This window comes from Mytilus trossulus, chromosome 8 (assembly GCF_036588685.1).
Source record: "Mytilus trossulus isolate FHL-02 chromosome 8, PNRI_Mtr1.1.1.hap1, whole genome shotgun sequence".
NCBI classification, from domain to species: Eukaryota; Metazoa; Mollusca; class Bivalvia; order Mytilida; family Mytilidae; genus Mytilus; species Mytilus trossulus.
Window position 1 is genome coordinate 42,637,309 of NC_086380.1, and position 25,880 is coordinate 42,663,188.

At 32.8% G+C, this 25,880-nt stretch overlaps 1 protein-coding gene across 1 annotated transcript; it reads left to right on the forward strand.

Moving 5' to 3' along the window:
* Window positions 1-13: 13 nt before the first annotated feature.
* LOC134680969 (collagen alpha-6(VI) chain-like) lies at window positions 14-25,562 on the forward strand. Its single transcript, XM_063540291.1, has 10 exons — window positions 14-104; window positions 3,573-3,588; window positions 4,809-4,850; window positions 6,612-7,064; window positions 9,840-9,977; window positions 19,349-19,378; window positions 19,948-20,397; window positions 21,157-21,291; window positions 22,506-22,571; window positions 25,467-25,562. Exons 1-9 carry the CDS (start codon window positions 63-65, stop codon window positions 22,547-22,549), a joined length of 1,350 nt encoding a protein of 449 aa, XP_063396361.1. The 5' UTR covers window positions 14-62; the 3' UTR covers window positions 22,550-22,571; window positions 25,467-25,562.
* The last annotated feature ends 318 nt before the right edge of the window (window positions 25,563-25,880 follow it).

Consider the following 25,880-nt stretch of genomic DNA (forward strand, 5'->3'; position numbering starts at 1 on the left):
CTTATAAAAATAAACATGCGGCAGCCTTCGTTACTACTGGTATTGCAGGAAAGACGAACGCAATGCTTGTCCTATCGCTGTTTTCTCTGTTGCTGATTGCACGTGTAAGTACCTTGCATGAAATACTTTATACAACATTGGCTTTATTTTAAGGATGTTCGCTGCTCTGTTTCAAAATAAAAACATTAAATAAATTTATAGTACATCAATAACAGAACTCAAAAAGCCAAGAACAAAATGCAAGGCTAGTGCCCATGTTTTTTTTAGATGTAAGCCATTAAAAATTCGGCGGGAAATGGTTCTCTCTAGATTTTTCCTACATTTAACATTGGCACCTTTTTTTCTTTCAAAAACTATGGAAAAATAACAAGGATTTTATCAGATTTTCAAAAGTAGCTTTTTAACAAACTATGTTTTAAGAATATTAAAAGAAAAGTAGGGGTTAGCGCACAAAATGTTTCTAGGCAGCACATGGATAACACTAGAGGATTTCCGAATATCTGACAAAAGAGTCAAAAACACGTGAAGCGAACATCCTTAAAATTTACATCTGGCAGTGATATTTTTCAAATGAAGGATACTATAAAAATTAGTATTTTGTTCCAGTTTGTATTTAAAATTTTAAAAAGTAAGAATCTTTAAAATATTTTTTTAAATTTAATTCGAGGTATTTCAATAATTGTTTTCTTTATATAAACTACCAAAATTATAAATGCCTAATTAAAAACCCAGTTCTCATGAATATTCCATATTTTAAATTGTTTGTCGCTAAAATTGAAATTTTACATTTACGTGGCAAATTTTATCTTGAGATGATGCACCTTATTTTATTTTTAATTAAAATATTATTCTAAAAAAATCTAAAATAAGAAGTCAGAGACGATATAGTCACAAAAATTATTAGAAATATGCATATTTACCTGCATTATTTAAATTTTCTCCTCGTGAACGAAGCTGAATGATTTCTAATGTAAAAAAATATTGCTACAAAATTTATTTATCGTGTTTGTTTAAAACCCTTATATAAAAATACGGAGGTGTGGTATGATTGCCAATAAGACAACTATCCACCAAAGTTCAAATGAAGTTTGTTTAATATTAAGAAAACGCTGGACTGTTCAATCCGCGGTTGTTGATCACGTACCAAATGAAATCTGTTTAGTGGTGGATCCAAAAGGGGTCCCGGGGGTCGGAACCACCCCCTTTTTTTTTTTAAAGATCAATGTTTGTGAATGGGGACATTCCCCTTTATCCTGGGTTGGAACCCCTTTTAAATATGGCTGGATCCGTCCCTTCTGCTTAAGGTAAAAAAAAAGGGGGGGCGTGGTCTAATTCAAAATCCATAGATTTTTTTATAATTTGACCAAATGTAATTAATATCATGGCTTTGATCCTCAAATATATTATAAAAAGTATGGGTCACGGCCCTTTTATACAAGCTACATGTTGTGCAAAATGTGTAAATGGAAAGACCAAAGAGCTTAAGATAAAATATGAGACAGCAGCTCTTATAATGAGCTTTCAGAAAATGAAAATAAAAATTATGGTTACGGGACTCGTTTTCTTGTAACAAAACAAAATAGAAATATTCATAAAACATTCCATTATAAAAGTTATCTCCCCTCGTATGGCAAAGTTGAAAAAATTTAATCAACCAACAGATATTTTATATTTTTGTAAAATGCATATTACATTGAAGATCTCGACCGATTGTTTTCTGCTATTTTACAATACAAGATGGAGGAAGACACCCGAGCTGTACCTTAAACGTCTTTGCATACTTCGCAAAACTTACATTAAACTAAAATAAATGCAGAAAATGAGATTTGGGTATTCATTTATCAAACATATCAGATTGGTTTACACAAGTGGTCCACACTTAAATCGTAAATTATTTTTTTGATCTTGTCTTGATAGCTACGTGTACTTCAGTTTTAACCAAGGCATTGCTTTATCCGGTTTTTTTTGTATCATATTTGTTGGTTACCTAAATTTCTAAAGTTCGGCAGTAGGTTCAAAGCTAAGATAGCATCAATGTGGATGTTCGTTTGGATGACATCCTCCATTTAGCTGTTTGTAATGCAAGACATACTCATTTTGGCTGTTCGTTTTTTAAGACAGCCTATATATGGATGTTCGAATGAACGATGGGCTTCATTGGCTGTTTGAAATGTGTCAATCGATAGCCAACTGCAGTCTAGTCAGAATGGATAATTATAGACCTAATATGCTCCTCGTTGCAGTAGTGTAATGGTCGCTGCATTCTAAACAATTTAAAATGATCATTTGACGACGAGTTGCTAATGTCTTATAGTCATAAAAGGTTCTGTTGAGATCCACAAACTTTACATAAGCACTATTGATTATTCAATTTATTTCAAATTGGTTAAATTTGATATCGTGTTAAATCACGGTAGGTATAGTGCCCGGCTGAGATCGTTTTTTTTTCGAGTGAATTCGCTCTTCTTCTTTATTTCGCTCCAAGAATCGCTCCATTTTGTTCTAGTGAAGATCGGGATTGTTCGAGTGAGATTACATGCGATGAAATTGATCTACTGTTATTTCGCGAGTATTTTAGTTTTATTCGTGACGGTTCATCCTTCTCTATATGCTTTACATGTTTTGAGCACAAACGACGAACAAGTTCCTAGTAGTTCATTAACAATTCAGTATTTTGTTTTGCTCGTGTTTTTTCGAGAGCAATATTTAAGACGCCCGGGTTTTTCAACAAATGGTCCGTTTTTGTTTTAACTCTAAATAAGAAAGAAGACATTCTCGGGCTTAAAAAGACTTTTTTCTAGTTTGTAAATGTAATTTAGCGGAGGACTATATTATATATTCCTAATAAGTCACAAAAACATATTACTATATTGATCAAATTTAACCCTTTTCAATTAAATGATAATTTTCAGTTCTAAAAACATTTTACCATAATTTTTCAGTATTATGATATATAACAAATCACTGGGTCATTTTTAAAACGATCTTTAGAACCAGTTTAGGTACTAATAATCTTTTCAATTTCATTTCATGCTAACTCTTTTTTTTACAGTCAATTATAATTTTTTATTGATATATATTCTAGTGACAAAAAAAACACAACATATGAGCAAGAAAAGTAAGAAAAAGCAGTACAAAATCAGAAAAATTCAATATGAACCCAAATATTTTACTTAAAGATGCCTCCCCCAAATAAAAGTCTCAAAAATATTTGAATTGAATGTAATATCCAATATAAATTATATAAAATACTTTATAAAGTTCATGTGTTCGAAGCGCGTTTCTGGAATCACCTTCATCCGGCATCCGGATGCTCAAAGTCGAAGATTTTAAAAGATAAGGATGTAAAATAACCGAAACATTTGAAGAGCTTTTAAAATTATGAGACAAAAAAGTTATAAAAATAGCCAAACCCACCTAAGGTCAACATTGCCTGGTTGAGTTAAAACCTTAGTTTCTGTATGATTTTTAAATGACAGTTTAGAAATAAATTACGCTTTTGGCAGATAATCCAAGAAAAGTTGACGACCAAATCTATTTCTTTGTTTTATATATGCCGTTTGCCTTTGCAGGTTACAGCACGGTCTCGTAAGTATTTTTAAACCTTTACTTTAAGAAATCATTATTATAATAATGTTACGGGGTCTTTCATTTGGAAACATAGGAACTTTTTTATTAGACTCACGGCGCATTTGGAATGCAAAACACTTGACCGTAAGTTTCGGAGCTCTATGAGGGTCTGGATGGAAGTCCTTCAATTCTTTATTCTTTATGCCACTTATTATTCACATTTTGCCCATTTATGTTCTCTATTCTCTATTTTTAAGCACTCCAATTTTCTCTATTCTTTATATTTTTTTTGTCCTCTATTCCGAATGGATTTTTTTCGTGGCTACCACCCTAATATGATTACGAACACCTTAAGGCATGTTCTTACAAAGTTTCATGCTTGTATCACAATTTGCATGATTTGTGTGGTAAGTTGCTTAACTACTAATCAAGATTGCACTTGAAACACAAGAAGGACATATTTTTAAAACAAAATACACTATCTCAATAAATGTAGCTGCAGTGATACCAAATTTGTATAACTTAGAAAATGTTGAAGACCTAAAATTTTACGACTGCATAAAATGTGATACGACATTTCTCTGCTCTTGACAGTTAAAATTGTAAACTAAAAGCAAGAGGTTTGTCGAATATGTTTCTCTATTAATTTTAAGATAATATTTACGCAAACTTTATCTTTCTTCTTGACTGATCTTCAAAGAAACGAGTTCTTTCTATTTGACAAGCATGGTCGCATGAATAAGTACTCACCCTCGAAAAAAACATACATGTGGAGAGTTGTCTCATTGGCACTCATACCACATCTTCTTATATCTATCATAAACGTCTGTTAGTAAAAATTCGTCTCTGAGATACCACTAAGGGAGCTACCATTAGATATTTAGGGGGGGGGGAGGCTAGGATGGAATTTGAAAAAAACAGGAGTTTTTAGTGAAAAAAATAGGCAGGATGAGCAACTTGACAAAAAAAAAGGCAGGATGACGATTAATGTAAAAAAAATTCAGGATAAACGATCCATAAACTAAATAAAAAGAAGGCAGGACCGAATCGAATACACCCCCCTCCCCATTCTAAAAACAAATGGTAGCTCCCTTATTAGATAAGAAATCAGTATCACAATCTACTAAACATATCTAGCGATTTCATGTTTTCTAGCACTATTAAGATTATAACGTAGCAATTATTTTAAAGTGAGAAACATAAGAAACTTTTATACATTAACTATCTATATATTTAAGCTCCAGCACCTCTGGGAAATCCAGAATCTCCAGTCTATCAAAGTAAGTCACAACCATTATACTACGTTACAGCAAGATATGTCAGGGAAGACAGAAACAAGTATTCCAGAAAGGCACACACAAATAGAAACCATAATCAGTGTATAGAAAAATGACACACTACACTGATATGTCAAAATAAGCAGAAACATGCACTACAAAAAGGCACATACAAATAGAAATCACGATCAGTGTATAGTAAAATGACACATTATACTGACGTGTCAGGGTAGGCAGAAACACGCACTTCAGAAAGGCACATACAATTAGAAACTATGATCAGTGTATAGTAGAATGACATATTACGCTGATATGTCAGGGTAAGCAGAAACAAGCACTACAAAAAGACACTTACAAATAGAAACTATGATCATAACTAGTATATAGTAAAATGACACATTACACTGACATGTCAAAATAAGCAGAAACAAGCACTACAGAAAGGCACATACTAGTACACATAGAAACCATGATCAGTGTGCAGTAAAAGGACATAGTACACTGATTTATTGTTTGTTTTGTACTACAAAAGATCTACCTACACAAATATACTGGTCGGAAATTTTCAGATATACAGGTTGGTAATATAGAAAAAGCACTACAGAAAGGCACATACTAGTACACATAGAAACCATGATCAGTGTGCAGTAAAAGGACATAGTACACTGATTTATTGTTTGTTTTGTACTACAAAAGATCTACCTACACAAATATACTGGTCGGAAATTTTCAGATATACAGGTTGGTAATTTTCAGATTAAGAACCTAACTTGAAAGTTCATTGTTTTTACTTATTCATTTTCCATATGCCTTTTCAGAATCTAAAGGACTATGGGTAATTTTATTGTTCGTACCCCAAAATGAAAATAATGTCACGTCATTGGTTGAATTTCAATTATTTAGGACGTTTTTAACCAATTACGACGCTTTGGTGTACACTTTTGAAAATATTACTCAGAATACGTTAGATTCTAAAACGGCGAACTACCCGACAGTAGACATCCTGACGAGCAGACCTACAGAAAGCAGGATTATCCGACAGTAGACATCCTGACGAGCAGACCTCCAGAAAGCAAGATTATCCGATAGTAGACATCCTGACGGACAGACTTACAGAAATCAATATCATCATACAGTAGACATCCTGACGGACAGACCTCCAGAAAGCAGGATTATCCGACAGTAGACATCCTGACGGGCAGACCTACAGAAAGCAGGATTATTCGACAGTAGACATCCTGACGGGCAGACCTACAGAAAGCAGGATTATTCGATAGTAGACATCCTAACGGGCAGACCTACAGAAAGCAGGATTATTCGATAGTAGATAACCTGACGGGCAGGCCCCCTGAAAGCAGGATTATTCGATAGTAGACAACCTGACGGGCAGACCAACAAAGAGCAGGATCTGGATTCAGATCACATCTTTACCAGTACAATTTTAACAAACAGCAACAAGTTAACATGATAATTAAATTTTCCAATGTCAATGTTGTCATACGTTCATAAGAAAAATCGACAAAAATACATATTACCTGTCAAAAAATGAAACGTACTGTTGAATTTAAAAATTGACAATAAAAAGGATAATCCCCTACCTGTTTAACACTAATTTTTGTCTACATCATATATATATATATATACATTTTTAATATCAATAGATATAGGAAGATGTGGTGTGAGTGCCAATGAGACAACTCTCCATCCAAACAACAATTCAAAAATTAAACCATTATAGGTTAAACATATTTTCTTTGTTTTAAGGATGCCTCAAGAAAATAGCGGATGTTTTCTTTGTTGTTGATACATCCAGTAGTTTGAAAATCAATTCTAATGTCATGAAAGAATTAGATTTTATGGGTGAGGTCATTACAGCGTTTGATCTTGGTAAAGACCAGGTGCGGACCGGAATGATGACATTTGCAACCAATACGGAACTATTGTTCAAACTTGATGACTTTAAAACAAAGAAAGAAATTGCCAAAATTTTAGATGATAGGAAGAATTTTGTGAAATATCAATGGGAAGGTGGCGATACTAATATTGGTAAAGCTTTAAGACTTTTAATGGACGAAGGACTATCCACGTCACATGGTAGCCGTGCTGACGTTCCACAAATAGCCGTGATCATAACCGACGGAGACCCAAACGATAGGGATGACTTTGCCAGTGCTCTCCTGGAACTAAGAAAAAAGAATATTATTGTATTTGCTATAGGTATTTTATTATGTTAGATGAGTAAGGATTATGCTTAAGGATGAAGTCATGCGTGGAATTTAAAGATGATACTATAAATCAGAATAGCATTAGTTAAGGAACTAAATACTATAATGCTAAAAATACTGATAGGTTATAGAACCGTTTCGAGATATTTGATTTAAAAAAAATAGCGGGGAAACGGCTGACTTTTATTCTATTTCTAGCATTTGCATTATTTTGGTCTCAATTTGTAAGAAAGAAATCTAGAATCATCTTAAACTTTGGTGATGATCTTTCATGAGCTATTGAACTAGACCGACAAGCTGAGCTGAATTTTTAACGTGCTAGTTAACAAGGTCGCTCTGTCGCCATTCTCGGACACGATATTCTTAATTCTGGACGACCAGTTTTTACTCTTTAGGGGATAAACATTTGATATTCTAGGGGAAGGGTTGTGGAATTTTGTTTTACGGATTGATCATTTGCTTTCATCTGCTTTACGCATGCTTATTTTTTCCACTGAATCAAACCCACGACTACATTTTGTACGAGCGCAGCTATTCGTTTCATGTATTTTTTCATAATATAGCAAATTAATTATATACAATAGGAAAGGGATCGTTTGAAAAAATTCACATTCCTTGTTTTTGTTATTATGTAGTATTGTTTAGTGATGTAAACACATGGGTCACTGAAAATAGATCCGTCCGTCCCCTAAAATCGGTAATTACCTAAGATCGGTCACTTTTTGGAATCAATTAAGCTTTCATTCGCCTCATTTCTTCGAATTTCCTTGTTGAGTGATAAGGGTATGGATAGAGTTCACAGAATATGACATAATGGACCAATATAGATAGGCAAAAAAAATAAAGGATGGACAATAATGGGTTGTAAAAATATTTAAAAAAAAAACCACCAGAGAATAATAGGCATAAGGTATAAAGAATAGAGAAACAATTCTTTAAAAAAATAAATTATGTCGAATTAAAGAAGGAACACTTTTTCCATCCAAACCCTCAGCAATAGAACACTACCATTCAATTTGCTTGATAATATTTTAATTTTGGATGTAACACGACTTCTGATTGGCGGAAAGTTTTTTGTCTATCAGCTCATAGACATAATTATAAGGACTGACTGTAATATTTTTTTGTCAATTCGAAATAACCTTTAAAAAAAATGCACACTTTTGAATAACCCGCTACAGTGTGCACCACATTTTTGCGGTTATTTATACAGAAAAAAATATTACAGTAATTCCTTAAATAACTTATTACTTTTAGCAGACAAGTATAAAACATGAAACATTTTCCTGTAATGGTGTCTATTTCATAACCGTTTTTTTTTTACTGCGTTTTGACAGTTTAAAATTATTTCTATAAAAAAACACAGCAGATGGGATCTTTTGTTTACAATCCTTCGCACGTTAGCGTGTTTTTTCCCCAACAATATGGCAATATTAATCAAGTTTCGTCAATTTAAAGTGCTATCTAACACTCATTTTTTGCGGGAGAATGTCCCTGGAAAATATATGAAATGAGTTTGCTTCTTAGCTAAATGCAAAACAATTGTCTAGCTACGCATGAGTCACTACAGTTTTTATGGCTAATTAGACTGACTTTTACAATAAATAAAAAAATTATTCATGCTAAAATTGAGTAAAAATAAATTTAAAAAAAGGAAGAAACCAGCCTGCAAAACTTCGCCAATCTGTTTTTATCTCTTTATATTTTGGCTGTACATGTGTAATATTGTTTGAAGACGTTAGAATTATCATTTCTATATGAACAAATAGGTACAATTTCCAACTAAAGTGTCACATGATCAAAACTACTATTTGATTGGTTCTATATTCTACTCTTTCTTTGATCTGCAAGTAAAGTAAAAATTTTGAACATTTACAGGATCAATTCATGTAGCAAAAATGTATATAAGAAAAGATAGAAGAAAAAAACTAAACTCTTACATCTTTTACAATAGAATTGAAGATGGAAATGGGGAAAGTGTCACAGAGACAACAACCCGACTAAAGAGCAGAAAACAGCCCAAGGTCACCAATGGGTCTTCAAAGCAGTGAGAAAATCCCGCTCCTAAACAATATGTATACTAGTTCTGCGAAATGGACGTCACATTTAACTCCGAAACATATAAATGAACTAAAAATATATTAAAAAAAAAACCACAAGACTACGCTGTTTTAAAAAATCGTTCTAAGAAATAACATGTTTAGTTCTAAACGTCAGTTTAGAATGGGGTTTAATTTATAAACACATTTCTCAGTAAGCACATTAAATGTAAACATGTCTTGAATTTAAACACTTTTAAATATGTTTTAGAATGAAAGTGTTTAGGAATAAAACACATATTTCTAAGCTAAACACGTTCCTTAGCTTAGCATAACCATACACACATTGTAGTACTGATACACGTTTATTTCAAAACGTGTAATAAAAAAGTGCACAAAAGATGTGTTGAGAATTGTGATCTAAACACCATTTTTACAGTGTAACAAAGGGTAGAAGTTTCTGACTCGTGACAGGATCAAACAAGCGGCGGGGTTAAACATGTTTTGTGAGATCTCAACCCTCCGCCTATACCTCTAGCCAATTCGGAATAAACAAACACACAGTAATACACACAGTAAAACTCAGTTCAAAGAAGTCCGGATACATGCTTTTAACCCACTGTCTCGTCCGAATGAGATAGTTAGCATTTGTTTAAATAAAATATAAATCATATACATACTAGTAGTTACCTTTTCAGTAATTATGATGTATTCTTTATTTCTTAAAGGTGTTGGTCCAGATCGTAGACCTGATAACTTGAGAAAAATTGCTGGCGATCCGGAACGGGTATTTGAGTTGGAAGATTATGACAGTCTTAGAACAATCGGAAAGGAATTGGTAGATAAAGTGTGCGATAAAGAACAAAGTAAACATCATTTGTTTTATCAGAATACGTTTTTAAACTTTCACTTTATAAATTAGCTATCCATATCAGAACGACTCCATGCATTATGAGGGTCACAATAGGCAGTCCTTAATTTCAGTATTCTTTAAAATGTTACTGATCTTTAAAAATAGCGCTTAATAATTAGGTAAATTATTCTACAATCAAATGTTTTCATAATTACTGGTTTATGATATTTATCATTTGTTGTCTGTACATTGTTCATTTCTGTAACCAATATTGTATTACCTAATTCTTTTATTTTTCTCAGTTAACCATTATACGTTTGCACCCAATTATTCTCTATTCCTTTACTTTTTTGCTCATTTTTCTTTATTCATTTTTTTTAAAGCTATTATTCTCTCTTCTGTAAACCCCATCCAGATCTTATAAAAATTGGCAAGTGAAAAGCAATTTAGGGATGTTTGCTGCTCAGTTTCAAAATAAATAACTTTTCATGAAACTAGTATACACTGATAGGGGATTAATTGAGGTTTCAAAAAAGCCAAAAAAATATAGGTGTCAATGTGCTCGTTTTCGAGATTGTAATTATGGCGGGAAAATGTTCTCTCTTGATTTTTCATAGCTTTATCATTGACCAGTCAAAGTCCTCAAATACTATGAAAAAATAAATCAGATTTTATGAGACTATTACAAATGGCTTATAATTAAACATGTAAAAGATTTCTAAAAAGAAAAATGGGGGTTCATGGGCAAAATTTTTTAAGGCATTCAAATGGATAAAACCAGAGGATTCTGAAAATCTGACAAAAATTCCAAAACATGACAAGCAGACATCCTTAACTCTTAGATCACTGACACAGTTCTTGTATTTGTTTTATCTCATTGAATATAAAATGTTAATAAGGAATATTATTGAACATGTTGAATATAAATTAGAAGATGTAGTATGAGTGCTATAAATGAGACAACTCTCCATCCAAGTCACAATGTAAAAAAACAGTTTCAGATCAAAGTACAACGTATATTTTGTTGCCTTTCACCGCTAGAAAAAAAGAAGAGTACGCTATAATATTAGTATCACGATTTATTTTGCAATCAAAGAACACAGAAATGTTTTGACACAGTAAATTGAGCTACAACATTGTTTTTTATTTAATTGAATTTTTTCCAAACCATAAGTTAGTGTATTCGAAAATTAATACAAACTATTTGAAGGTTATCCATCAAATCTTTTATATATGTATATATATATAAACGAGTCTAAATTGAAAACTACGTTCAAACCTATGAATGCGTTGGATAAAAACCGCAATTTCTATACGTGTGCATGTCAAACAAATTTCGTTGTAGAAGGGTCTAAAAACAGCACAAACAACATTTTCCAAAAGACCAAAAGAGTGAAAAAGTATATTTAAACAAAACGCATTTGACTAACAGGTCGAACAACTGATGTTCTTTAACCCTGCTGACTGCCATTGGCGATTGCCAAATAAAATTGATCACAAGGTGTAACAAAATGGATCTTAATATAAATTTAATACGTCACAGAAAACAAAATTTTTGTTAACTTGTGGACAGGATGTTGTGCCACAAACATTCGGTGTCAATATTTCTTTAGTACACCATATCCGGATTTCGACAATAAATGTCTCTTCAGTGATGTTAGGGATCGAAACGGTATTTGGAAGGCCATATTAAAAGTACCCTCATTTTTAGAGAAAGTACCCTCAATTTTAGATTAACTCTTGAATTTTAAGAGTCAATATATAGGATGAACGGATCATATAAACCGGAGGGAAAATATGATACATGCCCAAACAAAAAATATAAACGAGTCTAAATTGAAAACTACGTTCAAACCTATGAATGCGTTGGATAAAAACCGCAATTTCTATACGTGTGCATGTCAAACAAATTTCGTTGTAGAAGGGTCTAAAAACAGCACAAACAACATTTTCCAAAAGACCAAAAGAGTGAAAAAGTATATTTAAACAAAACGCATTTGACTAACAGGTCGAACAACTGATGTTCTTTAACCCTGCTGACTGCCATTGGCGATTGCCAAATAAAATTGATCACAAGGTGTAACAAAATGGATCTTAATATAAATTTAATACGTCACAGAAAACAAAATTTTTGTTAACTTGTGGACAGGATGTTGTGCCACAAACATTCGGTGTCAATATTTCTTTAGTACACCATATCCGGATTTCGACAATAAATGTCTCTTCAGTGATGTTAGGGATCGAAACGGTATTTGGAAGGCCATATTAAAAGTACCCTCATTTTTAGAGAAAGTACCCTCAATTTTAGATTAACTCTTGAATTTTAAGAGTCAATATATAGGATGAACGGATCATATAAACCGGAGGGAAAATATGATACATGCCCAAACAAAAAATATAAACGAGTCTAAATTGAAAACTACGTTCAAACCTATGAATGCGTTGGATAAAAACCGCAATTTCTATACGTGTGCATGTCAAACAAATTTCGTTGTAGAAGGGTCTAAAAACAGCACAAACAACATTTTCCAAAAGACCAAAAGAGTGAAAAAGTATATTTAAACAAAACGCATTTGACTAACAGGTCGAACAACTGATGTTCTTTAACCCTGCTGACTGCCATTGGCGATTGCCAAATAAAATTGATCACAAGGTGTAACAAAATGGATCTTAATATAAATTTAATACGTCACAGAAAACAAAATTTTTGTTAACTTGTGGACAGGATGTTGTGCCACAAACATTCGGTGTCAATATTTCTTTAGTACACCATATCCGGATTTCGACAATAAATGTCTCTTCAGTGATGTTAGGGATCGAAACGGTATTTGGAAGGCCATATTAAAAGTACCCTCATTTTTAGAGAAAGTACCCTCAATTTTAGATTAACTCTTGAATTTTAAGAGTCAATATATAGGATGAACGGATCATATAAACCGGAGGGAAAATATGATACATGCCCAAACAAAAAATATAAACGAGTCTAAATTGAAAACTACGTTCAAACCTATGAATGCGTTGGATAAAAACCGCAATTTCTATACGTGTGCATGTCAAACAAATTTCGTTGTAGAAGGGTCTAAAAACAGCACAAACAACATTTTCCAAAAGACCAAAAGAGTGAAAAAGTATATTTAAACAAAACGCATTTGACTAACAGGTCGAACAACTGATGTTCTTTAACCCTGCTGACTGCCATTGGCGATTGCCAAATAAAATTGATCACAAGGTGTAACAAAATGGATCTTAATATAAATTTAATACGTCACAGAAAACAAAATTTTTGTTAACTTGTGGACAGGATGTTGTGCCACAAACATTCGGTGTCAATATTTCTTTAGTACACCATATCCGGATTTCGACAATAAATGTCTCTTCAGTGATGTTAGGGATCGAAACGGTATTTGGAAGGCCATATTAAAAGTACCCTCATTTTTAGAGAAAGTACCCTCAATTTTAGATTAACTCTTGAATTTTAAGAGTCAATATATAGGATGAACGGATCATATAAACCGGAGGGAAAATATGATACATGCCCAAACAAAAAATATAAACGAGTCTAAATTGAAAACTACGTTCAAACCTATGAATGCGTTGGATAAAAACCGCAATTTCTATACGTGTGCATGTCAAACAAATTTCGTTGTAGAAGGGTCTAAAAACAGCACAAACAACATTTTCCAAAAGACCAAAAGAGTGAAAAAGTATATTTAAACAAAACGCATTTGACTAACAGGTCGAACAACTGATGTTCTTTAACCCTGCTGACTGCCATTGGCGATTGCCAAATAAAATTGATCACAAGGTGTAACAAAATGGATCTTAATATAAATTTAATACGTCACAGAAAACAAAATTTTTGTTAACTTGTGGACAGGATGTTGTGCCACAAACATTCGGTGTCAATATTTCTTTAGTACACCATATCCGGATTTCGACAATAAATGTCTCTTCAGTGATGTTAGGGATCGAAACGGTATTTGGAAGGCCATATTAAAAGTACCCTCATTTTTAGAGAAAGTACCCTCAATTTTAGATTAACTCTTGAATTTTAAGAGTCAATATATAGGATGAACGGATCATATAAACCGGAGGGAAAATATGATACATGCCCAAACAAAAAATATAAACGAGTCTAAATTGAAAACTACGTTCAAACCTATGAATGCGTTGGATAAAAACCGCAATTTCTATACGTGTGCATGTCAAACAAATTTCGTTGTAGAAGGGTCTAAAAACAGCACAAACAACATTTTCCAAAAGACCAAAAGAGTGAAAAAGTATATTTAAACAAAACGCATTTGACTAACAGGTCGAACAACTGATGTTCTTTAACCCTGCTGACTGCCATTGGCGATTGCCAAATAAAATTGATCACAAGGTGTAACAAAATGGATCTTAATATAAATTTAATACGTCACAGAAAACAAAATTTTTGTTAACTTGTGGACAGGATGTTGTGCCACAAACATTCGGTGTCAATATTTCTTTAGTACACCATATCCGGATTTCGACAATAAATGTCTCTTCAGTGATGTTAGGGATCGAAACGGTATTTGGAAGGCCATATTAAAAGTACCCTCATTTTTAGAGAAAGTACCCTCAATTTTAGATTAACTCTTGAATTTTAAGAGTCAATATATAGGATGAACGGATCATATAAACCGGAGGGAAAATATGATACATGCCCAAACAAAAAATATAAACGAGTCTAAATTGAAAACTACGTTCAAACCTATGAATGCGTTGGATAAAAACCGCAATTTCTATACGTGTGCATGTCAAACAAATTTCGTTGTAGAAGGGTCTAAAAACAGCACAAACAACATTTTCCAAAAGACCAAAAGAGTGAAAAAGTATATTTAAACAAAACGCATTTGACTAACAGGTCGAACAACTGATGTTCTTTAACCCTGCTGACTGCCATTGGCGATTGCCAAATAAAATTGATCACAAGGTGTAACAAAATGGATCTTAATATAAATTTAATACGTCACAGAAAACAAAATTTTTGTTAACTTGTGGACAGGATGTTGTGCCACAAACATTCGGTGTCAATATTTCTTTAGTACACCATATCCGGATTTCGACAATAAATGTCTCTTCAGTGATGTTAGGGATCGAAACGGTATTTGGAAGGCCATATTAAAAGTACCCTCATTTTTAGAGAAAGTACCCTCAATTTTAGATTAACTCTTGAATTTTAAGAGTCAATATATAGGATGAACGGATCATATAAACCGGAGGGAAAATATGATACATGCCCAAACAAAAAATATAAACGAGTCTAAATTGAAAACTACGTTCAAACCTATGAATGCGTTGGATAAAAACCGCAATTTCTATACGTGTGCATGTCAAACAAATTTCGTTGTAGAAGGGTCTAAAAACAGCACAAACAACATTTTCCAAAAGACCAAAAGAGTGAAAAAGTATATTTAAACAAAACGCATTTGACTAACAGGTCGAACAACTGATGTTCTTTAACCCTGCTGACTGCCATTGGCGATTGCCAAATAAAATTGATCACAAGGTGTAACAAAATGGATCTTAATATAAATTTAATACGTCACAGAAAACAAAATTTTTGTTAACTTGTGGACAGGATGTTGTGCCACAAACATTCGGTGTCAATATTTCTTTAGTACACCATATCCGGATTTCGACAATAAATGTCTCTTCAGTGATGTTAGGGATCGAAACGGTATTTGGAAGGCCATATTAAAAGTACCCTCATTTTTAGAGAAAGTACCCTCAATTTTAGATTAACTCTTGAATTTTAAGAGTCAATATATAGGATGAACGGATCATATAAACCGGAGGGAAAATATGATACATGCCCAAACAAAAAATATAAACGAGTCTAAATTGAAAACTACGTTCAAACCTATGAATGCGTTGGATAAAAACCGCAATTTCTATACGTGTGCATGTCAAACAAATTTCGTTGTAGAAGGGTCTAAAAACAGCACAAACAACATTTTCCAAAAGACCAAAAGAGTGAAAAAGTATATTTAAACAAAACGCATTTGACTAACAGGTCGAACAACTGATGTTCTTTAACCCTGCTGACTGCCATTGGCGATTGCCAAATAAAATTGATCACAAGGTGTAACAAAATGGATCTTAATATAAATTTAATACGTCACAGAAAACAAAATTTTTGTTAACTTGTGGACAGGATGTTGTGCCACAAACATTCGGTGTCAATATTTCTTTAGTACACCATATCCGGATTTCGACAATAAATGTCTCTTCAGTGATGTTAGGGATCGAAACGGTATTTGGAAGGCCATATTAAAAGTACCCTCATTTTTAGAGAAAGTACCCTCAATTTTAGATTAACTCTTGAATTTTAAGAGTCAATATATAGGATGAACGGATCATATAAACCGGAGGGAAAATATGATACATGCCCAAACAAAAAATATAAACGAGTCTAAATTGAAAACTACGTTCAAACCTATGAATGCGTTGGATAAAAACCGCAATTTCTATATTGTTTATGTATATATATATACAACTCGTCTAAACATCAACCCAACAATGTTAGATCTGTAAATTTGCTTTCGCAAATTTTTGGTTCTTCTCTCGCCGGGATTCGAACCAATGCTACTGTGATATCGTGACACCAAATCGCCTGCACTGCAGCCGTCCCGCTAGACCACACGACCACCTGGGCTCTCAAAAAAAAGAGCTTTCGGTGGCCATATGCTACCTTTCCACGTCAGTTTTAATCTAGCGGCGTACTACAGTACATGATATATAAGGCATGAAGATGTTATTGTTACAGATCAGCTAAATTATCTATAGTAAAGGATCCTACAAATTAATTTAAGATACAGTCACAGAAAATAATTATATTCATAAGTACGTCTGAGTCAGTGACAACCCTACAACAGATGGCCCAAGACCACAATTAATGACCCCGCTTTTCGTTGTCCACGAATATAGTTCCTTTTAATTAGAGTGTATTTTTCCTTAATTTTTTTTCTTTCCTTTCCTCACTCATTCCTTAAATCTTTTTGGGTGGAAATGAAAGAAGAGAGGTCAAATAAATTTTTGGAGGTTGTATTTTAACTGATTTTGATATGGAATGAGTGATTAGGTCAAGTGCAAAAAGGTGATATTTACAGTTTTCGGAACATCTCTTGACTTGTCAATAGGGGTATGGATGTGTATTGGCTAAATTTGTAAAAGTGATTGCTTCAATCTTTCTGAATTTTGGATATATATTTGGACTAGGACAATACATTACACACACAAAAAATTTGACAAAAGTGCATGGTGCAATTTTTTTAATGATGCAAAAGGTTATAAAGAACTGATAGAGGAATTAATTGTGGTCTGTGGCCTAAGAGGTGCATTTCAGCAAATTTTGAATTTTTACTTTGGCATCTTTTCTGAATGATCTATTGGTATTGATTTGTCAAACTATATGAGAAGAAATGATTTTCACTTTCATTTGATAGAAATTTTGTGAAAAAGTCACTTTTAAGGTTAAATGCCTAAAATGTAGCTTTTTCACTATTTTCACAATTTTTTCAAAAACAGCATGCTTAATTTCTCTCTGACAGTTTTTTTCTGATATCTATTTGTGTTTGTGGTATTTATTTCGGTTGTTTAACTTATTTGTGAACTCTGAACACAAAAAAAAGTAGATAAAAACATGAAATGAGTGCAAAATGTGCTGTTTTAATAGTCTAAGGCTAACGGTCAGTATACGCAGCAGGTGAAATGTGAAGTTCTATGCACTTAAAAGTTGTATTCCAAAACAGATTGCACTGAACCTACATCAAAAACACTTATTACTGGTTGCTTAACCATTTCTGTTTCACAGACTACCTTTACTTTCTTCTGTTGGATAGCTAGTGGTTTAAATATTGGCCTTTTGAGGCTGAAATTTCATTCAGTTTTTAAACAGTAAAGTTAATAAACTTTGCATCAGACCATACTGTCTGCATATATAGTTGAAAGTGACAGTCTTGTTACATCCAGGCTCCATGTTTTATCATATCTGAGCACAGATTTTAGCAAAAAGAAGTATATCTCCATCTCCCATATCATTTATATGCTTTTAAATATGCAAATGTGGGGAACGGCCTAAACTGGCAATCTGTTTTTTTAAGCATAACATTGCTAAAGACCATTTTATCCACATGTGTTATGCTATTTGAAACTTATATTTCCATCAAAAGTACATTTATAACCTGTTAAAGTTTGTTTGATAACTTAACAACTTCAGGAAATTGTGGTAAGTGAAAAATATTACATTTGATATAAGGCCTCACCCTAATTGAAAACCTCTATTTTTTGGCACAGGCTCATATAAAATTAACTTCTGGCCATTTTTCATAAGTCTGATACATGAAGTATGCTTTCTGTTGCTTTAAATAGATGTTAACTTATACATAGAGACATTAAAAAGTGTTAGTTTTGGTATCTTTTGGTTTTTAGAAGCTCAAATTTGATAGTTTTAATTGTTCTAATTCAACGCCACAATTCAGCACCCAAAATTCAGATATAAAAAATGCCACATTTTTTTTATTTGGTATCATATGGCTTTAAAACTTTGTAACCTGTTTTATAATATACTAAGCTTGAATCATGCCAAGTTTTATTAGAATTGGTCAAGTTTTAGGCCCCTAATAGGCCCAAGACCACAATTAATGACCCCGCTTTTCGTTGTCCACGAATATAGTTCCTTTTAATTAGAGTGTATTTTTCCTTAATTTTTTTTCTTTCCTTTCCTCACTCATTCCTTAAATCTTTTTGGGTGGAAATGAAAGAAGAGAGGTCAAATAAATTTTTGGAGGTTGTATTTTAACTGATTTTGATATGGAATGAGTGATTAGGTCAAGTGCAAAAAGGTGATATTTACAGTTTTCGGAACATCTCTTGACTTGTCAATAGGGGTATGGATGTGTATTGGCTAAATTTGTAAAAGTGATTGCTTCAATCTTTCTGAATTTTGGATATATATTTGGACTAGGACAATACATTACACACACAAAAAATTTGACAAAAGTGCATGGTGCAATTTTTTTAATGATGCAAAAGGTTATAAAGAACTGATAGAGGAATTAATTGTGGTCTGTGGCCAGATGGATCCATCGGATCGCTATATATATATATATATATAACTCGTCTATGTACACAGCCATGTATCACCATCATTGATGGCGATCCGATGGATACATCTGTTGTAGGGTTGTCACTGACTCAGACGTACTTATATATATATATATATATATATGTGTGTTAAGTAACCTGTAAATTGGTCAGGTATCATTTCTTTTCTTGATTAATATGATTTTTAGATGCATTTGTGTTAATTATAAGTTGATTATTATTTATATTAATATATAAAATTTGTGATTTCAGACGATGAAGATAAATGCAAAAAGAAAAAAGGTGAGATTTCATGATATTTAGATGTATTCATACACGCAGGCACACACGCACACACCATGTATTATACTGTTTCTTAAGTGGGTTTCTAGTTTCTATAATGACCTTTATTATGTATGTTAGGAACGGTTTGGAGATTAATAATAAATCCCTCTTTTATAAAGTAAAACAATATCCACGAGGAAGTCTTTAGGGTTTCGTTACATTTACAGCATCAAGATGATAATAGACAATACAGTAACGAAATCGAATGAACATTTAAAACTATACTTAGTCTAATTAATTTGTTTTCTGAAGGAAGAGACAAAAATTAATGTGTATGAAAAACTCAGTTCTCTTGGTAAGGATATGACCATCCTTGTTCCATCCAGTTGGCCCCTTTAAAGGTATACACATTTTTTAGAAGCTCTCTAGCGCTTCATACAAAAAGTTCTTCGGTTACCGCTTTTACATCCAATAAAATTATAAAAAGAAACATTCAATTCGTAAATGCACAGACATCGTCACCTTGATAACGAACACATCGTTTATTGTAGCACGAATATCTTTATTATGATATACATGTTTTTTAGATTGTGATGGAGCAATGGCAGACGTCATTTTTGTAGCAGACAGCTCAAGAAGCCTAGGATATAAATCGTTTAATAAATTGAAAGAGTTTGCGGAAGCCGTAGTGAAGAGATTTACTGTCAGTCCTATTGACATACAAGTTGGTTTCATAAATTTTGGAAATGATTCCATACTTGAATTTAGGCTCAACAGTTACAGAGATCAAGATGAAGTAATGAAGGCAATTTCTAAGGTCCAATATTTAGACACCGCAGAGAGTATGCAGCTTACATATACAGGCAAAGCACTACAAATGCTGATACAAAAAGGATTCTTAAAACAAAATGGCGGGCGTGGTGGAAAAGTTCCTAAAATTGCAATTATCATTACGGATGGTGAACCAACAGACATTGATGCTACACACAGATTTGCAAAAGCAGCAAAACAACAAGGAATAAGTATATTTGCCATTGGTATGTATAGTTATCCCATTGTAAACTTAATGTCTTTGTATACCTATACAATATGGTGAAAAAAAACAATATACTGATTTTCGTGGCCACGACACGTGGTGTTTCTGGATCATCCAAAATTGTTTGTAACTATTGCTACACAACAAAAACCAAATAGCAATGGTACCTCGTATTCAATAATCTACTCCCTGAAAATTATATATAGAAAGTTTACAATGTCGATAGAAGATATATTCCAAATGTGTGCACCCTAAAATAATAAACGCTAGTTACAAATTTTGACATTAAACTGTACATAATCGTTTTCTTGAACAGTGACAAAACATCTATATCCTACAATCTTATACGACACGGTTTTTTTCTCTCGAAATTTGATCATTCTTTTTGCAACATATGTTCTTTAGATTACAAAGGACAGATACCAAAGAATTAATTTTGCATATGCGTTCTTACAGGAATTCCGTTTATTATCCCCATTACAGCACCTAAAAATATTAATAAAAAATAAACAAATAAGTACTAAGAGCATGATCATAGCTTATTTTTCAGGCGCGGATCAAGCCATTTTTAAAATTTTTAAAAATCAAATCGAAAAGGGAACCCCGGAACCTCCGCCCCCAGGATTCGCCAATGTTTTTGTGTAGGGTTTTAAAACATATAATATTTGTACACCTTTGTATGCTTCTAATGTGCATGATAGTACTGCCCATTGTCTGTTACAAGTATAATATAAATGTGCACGTGTGTGCATTGTTGTAGGTGTTGGCAAATGGATGAAACAAGATGAGATAAACTTATTGGCATCTGATCCAAAGACTACACATGCGTTCCTGGTAGAAGACTATGATTCTTTATCATTTATTGAAGCCGCATTAGCAAAGAAAACTTGCACAGGTACTATTGTACATATAAGACGAGTTTGTCGATATATTAACGGAACTATAAACAATTGTCATACAAGTGGGAGGTTAAGCTAGATATAAAACAAGGTTTAACCCATCATTTTCGTCAGAAAATATCTGTAACAAGCCAGGAATATGGCAGTTGTTTTTACATGTTCCGTTGATTGATAGCGTTTGTGTTTGTCATTGTTTAATTTCCCCTTTTAAAATTTGCCCGGGAGTTCGCCATTTTTGTAATACTTTTTGTTAGTATGTTAATTGGTGAAAACCGTGTAAAATATATAAACAGTGACAGAGCATATCAAAATATTAAGACGATATATAAATTCTGTTCAGAATAATTGCTACAGTGTGCTGTCAATTGCAGATACCATTATTTTTGGGATGCACCACACATATGACTTATAATAAAGGAAAAAGCTATATTTATTTCTCTCAAATACTGGTAAACTTTAATAAGTATAAGATATCTATTCTTAACTATAGTACATGTTAAATATGTTTCATTAGAACCCTTAATTTTGATTGGCTTACAACAATCGTGAGGCACTCCCACATCAAATTTTATTTAAGAATTGAATGCTTCTTTTGATAACTTTATTGGGGTGTAAAAGCGTTGACCGAAGTACATTTTGTATGAAGCGCGGAAGCGCGTCATTCTAAAAATGTGCACACGGTCAACGCTTTTACAACCCTATGAAGTTACAAAAAGAAGCACTCAATACTTATAATTACATTTTTTTAGCTAGGATCATGAAAACACGAATTTTATCATTTTTTTATTTAATTTACCAGGTGTTATCATGAATGATAAGTTTTATTGTGTAATGCAATTGCTGAAGGAATAACTCGTGATGTACAGTTAGCCAATCAGAAAAACGTATTATAATGAAACATACATCTAATGTAATTATTATCGTAAAAAATACAAAGTCTATGACTGCACGTGCTATCCGCGATAATGTTGAAACAATACATCAAAAACAAACAAAACGCTTGAAATAACTCTTACTTTCATGGTTGTAGCATATAAAATGTAATTATAAGAATTGAAAGCTTCATTTTACAATCTTATAGGGTTGTAAAAGCATGAACGCTCCGCTTCCGCGCTTATACAAAACATGCTTGTGTCAACGCTTTTACACACCCAATAGAATTATAAAAAGAAGCATTCTATTCTTAAATGGTATTTTGTGTTTGTTTCAGCTGCTATTCAAGCGATATCGATGCCACCTGAAGGTTTTTACTAGAAATTGCAAGCATTAACTATAGGTAAGATATACTAGTATTTTAAAATCAATATGTAACATGTATACAAATAAATAACACTTTATAAAACTGGTGCGTTCCAAAATCTTCTCTAGAAAAAATATTGAAAACCTACGGTGTATAAACCCTTTAAACACCAGGTGTTTTATTACCAAGCTGTACCTAAAATAAATAGCCATATTCATCAAAGGTCAAGTTAGCCTGAGGGAGTTTGAACTTTATTTTTTTAATGATTTATAAATTTATTAACGGAGCATTTTATAAAAAGTAAATTATAAATCATGTCAGTACCGATGCACTGAATACTGACCTGATACACACGGACCAGCAGTCGTACATTGGAATTGTGCTTAATGCTTGTTGTTCAGTGATTGTCGTTTGTTGGTGTGGTTTATAAGTGTTTCTCGTTTCTCGTTTTTATACCCCCGCTTTAAAAGGGGGTATAATGTTTTACCTCTGTCTGTCCTTCCGTCAGTCCGTCAGTCAGTCCGTCCATCCCATGAATATTTTTCGTCGCATTTTTCTCAGGAACTACATTACAAGGATTTCTGAAATTTGGTTTCAGGGTTTATCTAAGTCACCTATACCGTGTGATGCGTTTACAGATTCATCACTCGAGAACTTCCTGTTTACCGAACACTTGCATATTTTTACACTATTAATATTATCCACTTGCGGCGGGGTCTCATCAGTGAGCAGTAGCTCGCAGTTTCACTTGTTTATATAGATTAGACCGCTGGTTTTCCTGTTTGAATTATTTTACACTAGTCATTTTGGGGCCTTTATAACATGCTGTTCGGTGTGAGGCAAGGCCCCTTGTTGAAGGCCGTACATACCTAAAATTGTTAACGTTTGACTTTCATACATTATGACTTGGATGGAGAGTTGTGTCATTGGCACTCACACCACCTCTTCTTATTTATATTCAATACTATGAATTCTACGAGGAAGGAAATGACATGATTTCTTTTCATGTATCTAAAAAAAAAAAAAAAAAAAAAAAAATTCAATGTGCCATTCAATATGGTTCTGCTTGATACGTTGATATTTGTTTGCAATTACAATCTCCAGCTTTAAAAATAAATTACGGATTTGCCGTTTGAAACAGTTCTAATCCGATGTATTTCTGAGTGAATATAACAGTAGCATCGTAGCCATTTACAAAGTTTTCAGACGATCAAGTATACATTATGAAATCCTCAAAAATAGTTGAAGACATGAAATTTAAAAGAATGCACAAAAAAAAGTCATGTCTATTAACACAAATTAAAAAAAAAAAAAACAATGAAAAAAAAACCCCAAGACAACAAAAAATATATACATGTAATAGATCCATAGGAGATAATCGATTTTTTCGCAAATTTTAAGAAATTCATGACAACTGTTTCCTTGAACTTTCCTACAAAGTTTATACGATTCTGAGTACGTTTTACCGGATTGTACCGATTCTGAGTACGTTTTACCGGATTTGGTCTTAAATGAGCTACACGACGGATGCCCTATGTAGAGGATCTGCCTAAGCTACTGGGGTACCTGAGAACCCACCGGTTTTTGGTGGGGTTCGTGTTGCTCAGTCTGTAGTTTTCTATATATGTTGTGTTTTATAAACTGTTGTTTGTTCTTTGGTCCTTTTCTTTTTATGCCATGGCGTTGTCATGCAGTTTATTTTCGACTTAAAGAGTCTGAACGCCCATTTGGTATCTTTCGTCTCGCTTTCACTTATATCAGATTATTATTGTAAGTTAAACTAATAATATTTTCAATTGAAAGGAACACGTAAAAAATTATGATTACATATATTGTTATGTTGTATTGTTGGATTTTTAATGGTGCAAGTAATATTTAAACTTAAATTCAAAATTTTATCAATTAAACATCTTTGTCTCTATATTTATACACTATAGAACCATTTTTATTCTAACAATGATATTACCACTTCTGTCTTTTGATAAAGAAAATATATGATTTATTGACATTTGAAAATTGATATTCACCTCAGCCGGTGTCCTCGGTGAATATCAGTTTTTCAAAAATCAATAAAACCAAATATTTACTTCATCAAAAGACAGTAATTATACAAAAGAAGATGTGGTATGATTGCCAATGAGAAAACTCTCCACAAGAGACCAAAATGACACAGAAATGTACAGTTATAGGTCACCTTCAACAATGAGCAAAGCCCATACCGCATAGTCAGCTATAAAAGGCCCCGAAATCACAAATGTAAAACAATTCAAACGAGAAAATTGTATATTATTGTTCTTATAGTTACCTTAGAGAACAACTTGAAGTAAACTCATTTAAGGATGTACTAAGGTGATCTTAGGAGAGATTAAATACATAAAGAATTTAAAATTGATACTATAAGCTCAAAGAATGTATGTTAAGGATTAATATAAACTAAAAATATTGATAGGTCTTGGAGCTCCTTTTACAGATATTTGATTTATAAAATATGGTGGGAAAAGGCTGACCGTACATTTGCATTGCTATTATTTGGGTCTTATATCAAAAGGAAGAAAATCAAGAATCTGCTTAAATTTTGTCAAAATGACCTTTAATGAGATAATAAGTCTTATATTCAAAGATAAATAGGTGTTATGGGGCAAAATGTTTTACCTAATATTGTATGGAAAAACTCCAAGGAGTCCGAACATCTGACACAATTTCCGAAATCTCACCTAGGTACACCCTTAGCATGCGAATGTAAAATTGTGTAATACATATTATTTACAACATACAAACGCACACACCCACATACATGATGTCATTACGTGCATATCTTTGGATGCTATTGTGCAACATTTAATTATCTTTTATAAAGATTTACAATACTGATATTTATTTTCTAGCCGTAGCCCATGTAAACTGACTTTATTTTTTTTGTTGCTTTTTCAGATCTGATGAAAACTGAACTGTTCAATGGAGCTGACACCTTTATATATATATATAGTCCTCTTGTGTATTAATAATCATTAAAGATGATGAAAGCATTTTCCTTTATAATTTTTTTAAAACTTTTAGTTTTGAAGTAAATAAAGGCAACTATAGTATACCGCTGTTCAATAGTCAAAAATAGAAAACAAATCCTGGTCAAAAACCAAAACCGAGGGAAACACATCAACTATAAGAGGAAACAACAAAACAACAGAAACACTGAAGTGCAACAAAACGTCAACATACATAGGAACGGACAATTTGATAACAACTGCAATGTTCCTGACTTAGGTACAGGACATTTTAAGTAAAAATAATAGGTTGAACCGGGTTTTATGACTAGCTAAACCTCTCGCTTATATGACAATATTAAAA